Here is a 12,229-nt window from a genome sequence, read left to right on the forward strand (position 1 = left end):
TTATTGATAAAAAATGGCTTTTAAATATAAGTTTTACTAGCTTGAATGGCCACACAATGGCCCATCTATTGTTGTTGATGAGGGCGGATTTAGCCCTCCAATGACATTATGGCACCTGGCACCTAAGAACAAATAGGTGACACCCAGGACCACTTCGGCAACAACTTGCCTTTGCTAAGTTGATGGTGTCCCACCAGGCGTAGCCTGGCCTAGGCACCGACCTGGCGACCTGACACAAGTGCCAACCTAACACAAACACCAACCTGACAACCCCGAAGAGCTCACCACCGTACCCCGCATTTTACGGGATTGTGACTTGTAATGGCTATATTAGCTCACCCACTCCCCGAGTCAGGCAGAAATGGGCAACCTTACCAGTTGGTGGCTTTATCCCCACCTAACACAAAAGCAGGTCCCATCACAGCGGGTACCGAGGAACTGCTCCACCTAACCCACGAGGACTCCAATATATAAAGACCTCACCCCCCCAAGGGAAAAAGGAGGATGGTAACCCCTGTTCTCTAGCTCTCTCATTCTCTAATATCATTCTCAGCTTGCTATTAAGTGCTAACTTAGCCATCGGAGTGACCTCGCCGGGTAAACACCCTTGGGTTCTCTGATTCAGTTCTCGCAGGTCCCTCAGCTCCCGCCGTCTACATGGATGAGTAGATCATCTCCTACAGCGAGGAGGGGTCCCTCAGCCCCCGCCGTCTACAAATATGAGCTGATCATCTCCTACAGGGAGCAGTTGGGTTTCACCACCAAGCAGCTCATCAAGGTAGCTCACCACAAGGCAGTTCACCACCAATGAGCTCCACTTCAGCCTCTGAGTCACAGGCCACTTGGGAGTAGACCAAACGACAAGGTACTTAGCCAAAAAAATCAATACGTGACCAGAAATGGTTACATCAATTGGCGTCGTCAGTGGAAACGCTACAAAAAGCTAAGTCCTCACTTTTTAGAAACTGAAGCTCTCGCTTTACAGTTCCCTTTTTTTTATGAACTCAAAGACTATGCAGGGAGCTAACAGACTAAGTAGCTCTAAGGCGCCCACCTGGCGCGGCCTGACGCGGCCTGGCACATGCGCCAACCTGTCGCGATCTGGCATGGGCAAAGTCAACAGGAGTGGACTACGAGTCGTTCCCAAAGCCTAAAGGTTACAATACAGCTTAAGACCTAGTCGCCTCTTCGGCATGGGCAAAATCAATAAGAGTGGACTACAAGTTGCTCCCAAAGCCTATGGGCTACAATACTACTTAAGACCCAATCGCCTCTTCATCATGGGCAAAATCAAGAAGAGTGGACTGCAAGTCGCTCCCAAAGCCTACGGGCTACAATACTGTTTAAGACCCATTCGCCTATTCGGCATGGGCAAAGTATAGGAGTGGACTACAAGTCACTCCCAAAGCCTACGGGCTACAATGTTACTTAAGACCCAGTCGCCTATTCGGGATGGGAAAAGTCAACAGGAGTGGATTACGATTCGCTCCCAAAGCCTAAAGGCTACAATACTGCACAAGACGCAGTCGCCTCGTTGGCATGGGCAAAGCCAAGGAGAGTGGACTACAAGTCGTTCCAAAAGCCTAGAAAATTGAATCAACACTTACGAGCTCGTCGAATTACGGGCCAAAAGGAGAAATCTACTCCCTTCACCGAGTTACTTTCAGCTTGGGAGTGGGGGGAAAATGATGAGGGCGGATTTGGCCCTCCAATGACATTATGACACCTGGCACCTCATAACAACTAAGTGACACCCGGGACCACTTTGGCAACAACTTGCCTTTGCTAAGTTGATGGTGTCCCACCAGGCGTAGCCTGGCACAGGCGCGACCTGGCATAGGCGCGGCCTGGTGGCCTAGCCCTAGCACGAGCTGGCAACCTGGCACTGGCACGAGCTGGCAGCCAAGCCTAGGCGTGACCTAGCCCTGGCACGAGCTGGCGGCCTGGCCCAAGCACCAACCTAGCGGCCTGACACAGGCGCCAACCTGACAACCCCGAGGAGCTCACCACCGTACCCCGCATTTTACGGGATTGTGACTTCTAGCGGCTATATTAGCTCATCCACTCCACGAGTTTGGCGGAAATGGGCAACCTTACCAGTTGGTGGCTTTATCCCCATCTAACATGAAAGCAGGTCCCATCACAACGGGAATCCAGAAACTGTTCCACCTAACCCACAAGGACTCCAGTATATAAAGACCTCACCCCCCAGGGGCGAAAGGAGGACGATAACCCTTGCTCTCTAGCTCTCTCATTCTCTAATATCATTCTCAGCTAGCTACTAAGTGTTGACTTAGCCATCGGAGTGACCTCGCCGGGTAAACACCCTCGGGTTCTTTGATTCAGTTCTCACATGTCCCTCAGCTCCTGCCGTCTACATGGATGAGCAGATCATCTTCTGCAAGGATGATGGGTCCCTCAGCTCCCGCCGTCTACAAAGATGAGATGATCATCTCATGCAGGGAGCAGTTGGGTTTCACCACCAAGCAGCTCATCAAGGTAGCTCACTACAAGGCAGTTCGCCACTAGGTAACTCACCACCAAGCAGCTCATCAAGGTAGCTTACCACAAGGTAGTTCGCCACCAGGTAGCTCACCACTAAGCAACTCATCAAGGTAGCTCACCACAGTGTAGTTCACCACCAGGGAGCTCCACTTCAGCCTCTGAGTCACAGGCCACTTGGGAGCAGACCAAACGATAAGGTACTTAGCCAAAAAAACCGATACGTGACGAGAAATGGTTACATCAGCTGCAAGTACTTTAAATACTTTACATGCTTATAAAGCTAACAATAAATTATTTTATATTAGTTTTGATAATGCCAGTAATAATGATTCAACAATAAATATTTTAAAATCTCAATTAAAACCGTATTTAAATGGTAATTATTTAATATTAGATGTGCATGTCATATCTTAAATTTATGTCTTTAAGATGCTTTAAATGTTAAACATATATTGAATTCTTCCTATGCTATATTAGAAAGTTGTATTTCTCACGAACAAATTCTTAATGATTTTTATAATGTAAAAAATGCATAGTGATATTATATTTGAGGAAGATTGGAAAATAACAAATTGTATAATAGATTTTTTAAAACATTTTTATAATGCAACTAATGAATTATCGGGTATTTATTATCCAACTAGTTATATTTTAGCTCATCAATTAATGATGATTATTGATTGTTTTGCAAAATATAGAAAGAATCTACAATTTAAAAGTATTGTTGAAATAATGGAAAATAAATTTAAAAAATATTGGGAGAACATTTATACTCTTTATTGCTTAGATACAATATTAGATCATAGGATTATGAAAAGATGGTTTAGATATTTTACTTGAAACATATTGTGAAAATATGAATATTGAAATTGAAAATAAAAATAAGAAATTAAGGGCCTGTTCGTTTGCTTTGATGTCCGACCTCTAAAAGTGCAATAATTACATTAAGAGATATATTGGCATTGGTGAACTTTTATTTTCTCTCAGAGAATATTGTTCTGAATTATGAAAAAATGTCAAATGTCCAATTTAACCCCATATAAGAGATTTTTTATTTATCTATATAATTCAATAAAAAAACAATATTAAAAATTATTGTAATAAATATTACCTAAGATTAATGATTAATTCATTAATTATTAATCACTAATTAATAATTAATTATTTTATGATTAATTAATACTTATTATTAATAATTAATATTTATTGCTAACAATTAATTAACTATTATTAATAATAAGTAATAATAATTAATTATTACTTAATTATGAATTACTATTATTAGTTAATGAAATATTATTAATAATTAGTAATTAATTAGTATTTATTAATTAATGAAACTGTATGGTGATAATTAATATTGTAATTAATTAATTTCTATTAGAATATTACTATAACATATTATAACGAATATTGTAATATTAATCATTAATTTATAATGTTAGTAATATTATATTATTATATTATAATATTAGTATTATGAATATTATATTATTACTATTCATAATTTATAATACTATTTAATATAAATAATTGTTTGTTTCATTATAAAATTGTAATTGGTAAATAATATTCTAAATAATTAGTTATAATAATTAATATAAGTAATTATTAATAGCACTATAAGCCGATAATGAATAATATCTATGCACGGCAGCCCTGATACACTGCCATCTGGTTTGGGCCTGAGCCAGAATCTGGTTGGTCAGGGGTGCCCATTAGGTCCAATTGATTAAAAAATTGTCTTAATTCTATTTAAAAATAACAATTTAATCCATGAAATAAGAATATGATATATTTTCTGCATGTATGTATTGCGTATATATGTAACATAATTGGACTAGGCTCTAGTCGGGTCAAAATTGGGTTGGACTCTGGCACCCCTCTTGACAGAGATTTTGATCTCAAAGCAACCAAGGATCCAAGCCCAATCCATATGAAAATATTGGGCTGCGTTCGTCCAGGCGCTCTACTTGGGCCCTCACAAGTTGAAACCCTAATTTGTGAGTTTGTATCTTTGAATACCCATCTTCACTGGGTCAGAGCACATAAACCTTATTAATAATTAGTGGGTTCTGGTTTCTAACGACCTACCTACACAGTCTGGATTCTGGTGGGAACTTGGAACCACATGTGTTTTATATCGGGTCGGGTCGGATCGAATCGACCAGAGCCTGACACCCATTGACAGGTGACAGCCCTTTACACCATTTCATCCGCAGGCCCAAGTAAAGGAACCTTTGATCCAAAATCCAATTATTGTGGGCCCATTTCATAAGCTCAGATCTGCACGCCTAACGTGAATGCGAAGTCATATGGGCCCAGTCTACCAAAAACAATTCATATGGGCCCAAAACTGTTGCCGGTTTCTCTCCAACCCGTATTACTCTATTGTCTACTACCAGGCCGAACTCGGAGCCTCTAGGGTTCTCGCGTCTCGCATCTGAATATTTCAGTGTCAGCTGAAGTTGGCAAGAAGCAGTCATAGAAATAGACAAATAGAATTAATTTAAACAAAAACAAAATAATATATATACCCAAGTTCTTGAATTTTATTTCTCAATTCTCAGTCTATTTTGTAGCTTCCTTCCCAAGCATTTGGCTATTTCAGTTTCAGCGCTCGAGTTAAGGGTGTCGACGGTTCATTCAACCGCCGAGAAATCCATTGAAGTCTAGAGGTTTCTGAGGTTTATATCGTTTGCTGAATCTCCTTCTTCGTTTGATAGTTAGGGCTTCTTCTTCTGCTTTTGATATTTTAAGCTCATCTGGGTTCTTCTCCATTCCATAGATTTTATCTGCTTTAAATTTTAATGGCGGGGTCTGCTGGGAACGCAAGCTCGGGCGGTCGAAACAACGTTCGTGTCGTCGTTGCAGGAGACTCTGGAACTGGGAAGTCGAGTTTGATTGTGACAACTGCAGCTGAGGCGTTTCCCAGCAATGTTCCACCAGTATTGCCGCCAACGCGGTTGCCGGCAGATTTCTATCCTGATCGAGTTCCACTTACAATCATCGATACTTCATCAAGGTTTCATATTATTGTTAAGTTCATTTACAATGTCTTATTCATGGCAACTGGAGTTATTTGTTTAAATGTCTTAGTGGTTTAATTGTTAATTTTCCATATTCTGGTAGATTCGACAGCAGGAATACTCTTGCCGAGGAATTGAAGCATGCTGATGCTGTGGTATTGACTTATGCATGCGATCAGCCTGAAACGCTCGATCGATTGAGCACCTTCTGGCTCCCAGAACTTCGTCGTCTTGAGGTTTTATACATTTTATGATACGTCTTTTTGTTTCTCCTACTGCTGATTGAATAGCTGGTTGTTGGTCGCTTTTGCCATACATTCTTTTAATGTTTATTAGTCGTGTTGATATAGTACCTTTTCAAATTTCAGGTGAAGGTGCCTGTGGTTGTGGTTGGTTGCAAGCTAGATTTGCGGGACGATAATCAACAGGCGAGCCTGGAGCAAGTAATGTCACCCATCATGCAACAGTTTCGGGAAATTGAGACTTGTATAGACTGTTCTGCGGTTAATCAAATTCAGGTGTTTTAAGTTTCCCCTCCTTATGTCAGTGCTTCCTGCTTACTCTTTCTTGTGTGTGTGTGTGCTTTTTATTATTATTATTTTTTAATTTTGCCCTTTGGGTATACATTCAACCAATTTTGTTTATTGGACATGACCCTATTGGCATCATTGAGCAATATTTCTGCTGTACCAGTTACTTTAATTTCAATGATTTTCCCCTCTCCTTGCTGAAATATATTTTTTATTTGGCTTGTCACTTCAAGGAGTGTAAGAGCAATAATGGTTTAAGGTTGCAAAATTTTAGAAGGTTTTAGAAGACAATCTAGGACTCCAGGATTGTAGCTTGGTGAATCCCAACAACTGTTGGCTTCACGATTTAATCTGTCTTGGCTTTTCTGTTGTTAGGTCAATGCGAGTTAAATTTCTTCCTTTGCAGGTTCCTGAGGTTTTTTATTATGCTCAGAAAGCAGTGCTTCATCCCACTGCTCCATTATTTGATCAAGAAACACAGACCTTAAAGCCCTGGTGTGTCAGAGCCTTGAAACACATATTTATTTTGTGTGATCACGACAGGGATGGTGCTCTTAGTGATGCAGAATTGAATGATTTTCAGGTAAGTTTTTATCATCTAAAATCTACACTATCTTTTACCTTTATTAAGTGGTTCTAGTGGTAAATTGATGCATTATATTCATCTTAAATGTATAACATTTTGAATGGACTTGTAATGCTTGTAAACAGGTGAAATGTTTTAATGCTCCTCTCCAGCCCTCTGAAATAATGGGTGTTAAGAGAGTTGTTCAAGAGAAGTTGCCAGAAGGGGTAAATAGCCGTGGTCCTACCTTGACAGGGTTCCTTTTCCTCCACACACTTTTCATAGAGAAAGGGCGACTTGAGACCACATGGACTGTCCTGAGGAAATTCGGTTACGATAATGATATCAAACTCAGGGATGATCTACTTCCAGTTCCACAGAAACGGGCTCCTGATCAGGTATTTCTATTATTCAATTGATGCCATATCTTTATGGCTTCATATTTCTTTGAATTTATTGAATGCTTTGTTATAACTTGGTCTGATTTTCTAGTTCTCTGATTGAAGGGAAAGCTGAACTTGCTCAAGTATTTGGTTCTAGGGTCTTCAGGTCTTATAGATTCATTTATGTAAAGCATTCAATATAAATTTTCCATATTTGTAATAAATGTCTGATTTCTAGAGTAAATTGAACATGTGAAGTATGTGAAAATAGGTGTGAAATAAGAATGATACACATTTTTGGCTGGACATGTCACATGTGGTGGACAAGGAATTGACAGTAAAAAATGAAGTGTCCAATATGGTGGGACTCCTCTGTGGAGGTACTCCAACGTCATATATTACCATTTTAGCCCCAGTCATGCCCCTTTTTGTGTATCAGTATGTCTGTCGAGTCTTTAGATCATCACTTCTGTTTATTTTCATACTCCTCTTCATGGTGGAACTGGGGTGGTTGTTTTTTTTTTAAATTTATTTTCATAGGAAAAATGTGAGTATTATTTTTACAAAAAGTTATGAGGCACGTGATAGCTACAGGAAGCAGAAAAATTTTAAAAAGATAAAACCTGTAGAACCTAGTTTGATAAGTTACGACCCACTGCAAGTCCTTCACAAGAAAAAAAAGAAAAAAAACGAATGCCATCTGATCCAGCGAATCAGCCAAATCACTAATAAAAAAATAGCCAAATCATTAGTCCCTTTTAATCCAGCAGAAGTGCAGAACCATATCTTTCTTTGGCCACTAATGATCTAGCCTCCCTATTAAGCTGATAGATTGATGGACCCAAGGAGGAATGGACCATCATTTCCATCCCTCATCTATCCCATAACAATCTTCATATCACTCTCAACCTCTACTCTCACACATCCAAGGGAATGTGCAAGGAATAGCTTTTTGAGAAGAGATATAAGATCATGCTGATAGTCATTCGAACAACTGAACTTGATTATCCATGCAATACCTCACACCATGGCCCAAGTACTCTTCCAAGACCAGGACATTGATTCCCCAAAAACATCCATCAAAATTCAACTTGATGAATTCAGATGAAGGGGTTACCCAGTGCTGGACAGGTATGCCTATTGCTGCTGATAGAGAAGCCACTGCATACCATCCCCTTAGTATGTAGTGGAGAATGCATGGAACTCCTCTATATTATGTAACTAGTATGCTATTCCAATAATCATGAGGCTGGTTGATCTTACTCCTTGTTTCTTATTATAGAAAATCCTAGCAATCCTTACCTCTTACATTGTCCAAAAGACTGCTTCTCTTGAACACATGCATGTAATCTTTCCCCTCAAATGTGGGGTAGATAACCAAGCCAAGTCAAACAATACTGAAATGTCTTGTGGTTGGGAACCTTCCAACTCCAAATAATGCAACAAATGTTCCCAAATTCCTGAAGTATAGGCACAGGAGATTAATAAATGGTGAGTGGCCTTGCTGTAGAAATCACAACGACAACAAATATGGGTTGAGAGGGATCAATTGGGTTCCTGCATTGAAGCATACTGCAAATGTTAATTTTCTTATGTATCACCTCCCAACCAATGCCCTGATTTTTGGTGGGATGGAAGTCAGAACCTGACTGAATAGCTTTATCCAGAAATACTTGGTCCTAATTTCAGAAAATCAGGTGTATCATAGTTGTTTTTGTCATGATTTAATTTGTAGTTTAATAGTATATTTTTTGATTAGTAACAAGATTCACATTTTATTAATTTTGTGGAAAGAAAAACTAATACCAACATTTCAAGTTGTTGGAATGGCAGATAATACAAGCTGAATACAGATAAAATAACAGCTGCAAGCTGGCAAATAGAAACCCATAAAATCACCCACTGTTTGAAATCAGGTCCAAGTCCTCTTGAAGCCCAACATTTCCTCCCTTTCCCTATGAACTTTACTTCTTCTAGTGCATCAACTGATAGATTCTATCATTTTCTGTGCTATGGGTTCATCTGAATGAACAGTTCAGATTGGCTACTAGAAATTTTGTTTCTCTTAACAGAAATCTAAGAGGCCAGGATCATCCCTTTTAGTAGTCAACCAGTCAATCTCTACTTGACAATCACCTTCCACCAACAGGTCCTTCCAAAACCTTGAGGAAGCTATGAGAGCATATACAGCACCCTGCATAACAAGACACAGTGCTAGGGCCCATATCCTTTCTGTACATTTTCTATCCTGTATGCATGGGTACAAAAAAAGTGCAATATTCAAAAAACTGAGTAAATCAAAATTTAGTTTTAGTATTCTTCTTTTTGACTCATCTAACTATGATTTACATGCTGTGTCCTTGGTGTGTAGCTTGCTATTAGAGAACCATACCCTTATAATCAATGTTTTAAAAACTGACCTGAAGGCCGAACCATTTTTGCCTTTGGGTTGTGTGTTACCGGTTCGACCATCTGGATTGAATGGGTGAGACCGTGCCACATTAGCAATATGTAAATCCATACATATATGTATATATGCATATACATGTATATATATTGGTATGTTTAAACATGTATTTTATCAATAAATAATGTATAATTATGTTCTACATGTAATATATATTAATTTTATTTAATATTTAAAAAATAAGAATTATAATAATTTTATTATATATTATTTTCTCTCTCTCTCTCTCTATATATATATATATTCGAGCTCGGTTCACAAGCCGAGCTCGAGTAGCTTGTGAAGAGCTCGGCTCGTGGCCACCCCTAGGGAGAAGGGAACAAATCCATGAGGAGCAACACTTCACAAAGTCATCCTTCTGGAAGCCAACTTGAGTCACCAGACCATTCACATGTATAGAAAAAAATTATTCCATAGCAATGCTAAACATCACAGAAGTTACCCTTTTGTAGCTAACCTGAGTCACTAGACCATTCACATGTATAGAAAAAAATTATTCCATAGCAGTGCTAAAAGTGATGGGTGAACACTAGAGGTCATTGGACCATTGACATGTATAGAAAACTTTTTTAGAGTATAAAACAAATAAAACTATACTCTTTGCATAAGTTCATTTATCTAATGTTTGACTCAACTAAGCCTTGTCTGAACTGCTATGCTACATGAATCCTGTTCTGCCATCCCACTCTGTTCATTGCTATATCATTGCATATACTAGGGGTGCAAGACAAGCAGGTTGGGCTGGGTTTATGGTCAACCTAGGCCCGACCCTAAAATTTCGGCTTAAGGCCCAAGTCCGAGGTCAAACCTGATTTTCCCAAACCAAGCCCAACCTGCCCTGTAATTTGATGCACTCGGGTTGGGCTCGTGCCCAAGCCGGGCTCTGGTTGGTCAATGAACCCACTCTAAAATTATACATATATAAATGTATTTATGCAAATATATATACATAAAGAAGAGACAGAAATATATGAAGAATGGCACATAATCTCTCTAGGATACAAACTAGGTAACAAATCTCCCTAATTAAAGGAAAAATAAAACTGATTCCTAAAAATATTTGTACAGCTCACAAATCTCTCAACTACCTAAAATAACACATAATCAAATATAATACATAATTACAGAAATCTTCCAACACTCCCCCTCAAGCTGGCATGAATATATTACTCATGGCAAGCTTGCTAACTAAGTTCTCATACTGCGCCCTAGGAAGCCCTTTGGTGAGAATGTCTGCTACTTGGCTCGTGGTGGGTATGTAGGACATGCATATCACACCACTATCTATCTTCTCCTTGATGAAATGTTTATCCACTTCTACATGCTTTGTTCTGTCGTGTAGAACTGGATTATGAGCTATGGAAATAGCTGCCTTGTTATCACAATAGACTTTAATAGGTGTTGGTGTAGGAACCTTCAACTCTTCTAGGAGCCTTTTGATCCATAACACTTCACAAAAGCCATGTGCAACAGAGCAGAATTCTGCCTCTGCACTACTCCTTGCTACAATACTCTGTTTTTTGCTCCTCCAGGTGACCAAATTCCCTCCTACCAAAGTGCAGTAACCTGAAGTAGATCTTCTATCATTTATATCACCTACCCAATCTGCATCTGTGTAGGCTTCGACTTGGAGATGGCCCCTATTTTTGAACAAGGTGAATGCATAAACCGACTTACTACACTTACTGCAAAGGCTATATCAGGTCTTGTGTGCGACAAATAGATTAGTCTTCCAACTAATCTTTGATAGCGTTCTCGATCAACCACCTCATTTGCTGTTGCTGCTTTTAACTTCATATTTGGGTCCATTGGAGTTTTTGCGGCTTTACAACCTGTCATCCCTGTCTCCTTGAGCAAATCAAGAATGTATTTGCGTTGGTTGATAAAGATTCCCTCCTTGGACCTTGCAAACTCCATTCCGAGAAAATATTTAAGTTTTCCCAGGTCTTTAATGTCAAATTCAGCCTCAAGATTATTCAACTTGTTGATTTCAAATAAATCATTCCCAGTCATGATAATATCGTCTACATACATTATCAAAATAGCTATCTTACCTTCGGTGGAGTGCTTGAAAAATAAAGTATGATCAGCTTGACTTTGTGAGAAGCCGTGCCGCCTTATTACATCCCCAAATCGTTCAAACCAAGCTCTTGGTGATTGCTTTAGCCCATATAGGGATTTTTTTTTAACTTGCAAACTTTGCTTCTTCCAAGACTTTCTTCAAATCCTGGTGGTAAGTCCATATATACTTCTTCTTTTAGGTCTCCATTCAAGAAGGCATTCTTGACATCGAACTGATGAAGTGGCCAGTTAAAATTAATTGCAAGAGAAAGAAGTATTCTGATAGAGTTAATTTTAGCAACGAGAGCAAAAGTCTCTTGGTAGTCTATACCATGAGTTTGGGTAAATCCTTTTGTTACGAGTCTTGCTTTGTATCTCTCCACACTTCTGTCAGCCTTGCACATCACTGTGAACACCCATTTGCACCCGACTGTCTTCTTGTCATGGGGTAGATCAGTAATACTCCACCTATTACTTTTCCTAAGAGCATTCATCTCTTCCATCACAGCTAACCTCTACTTCGGATCATCTAATGCTTCCTGAACAGTTCTTGGCACATACGGATTAGAAATCCTAGACACAAATGCTTTATGAGTATGTGATAATTTCTCATATGACAAGTATTTTGCAATAGGATGTTTTGTGCAAGCTCGGGTACCTTTTCTTAATGCAATTGGAATGTCAAGATC

General features: G+C 39.1%; 1 protein-coding gene across 1 annotated transcript in view; it reads left to right on the forward strand.

The window, feature by feature from the left end:
- The first annotated feature begins 4,885 nt into the window (after positions 1-4,885).
- LOC148861827 (mitochondrial Rho GTPase 1-like) overlaps positions 4,886-12,229 on the forward strand; it is a 39,891-nt gene continuing 32,547 nt past the window's right edge. The window contains exons 1-6 of the mRNA XM_088940850.1: positions 4,886-5,192; positions 5,294-5,530; positions 5,638-5,770; positions 5,903-6,052; positions 6,471-6,647; positions 6,776-7,027. Of these exons, the coding sequence (XP_088796976.1) occupies positions 5,316-5,530; positions 5,638-5,770; positions 5,903-6,052; positions 6,471-6,647; positions 6,776-7,027 (927 nt within the window). The 5' untranslated portion in view covers positions 4,886-5,192; positions 5,294-5,315. The remainder of the gene's footprint in view (positions 5,193-5,293; positions 5,531-5,637; positions 5,771-5,902; positions 6,053-6,470; positions 6,648-6,775; positions 7,028-12,229) is intronic.

The sequence above is a fragment of the Nelumbo lutea genome, chromosome 4, assembly GCF_056320005.1.
Source record: "Nelumbo lutea isolate HS-2025 chromosome 4, American lotus-T2T, whole genome shotgun sequence".
Lineage (NCBI taxonomy): Eukaryota > Viridiplantae > Streptophyta > Magnoliopsida > Proteales > Nelumbonaceae > Nelumbo > Nelumbo lutea.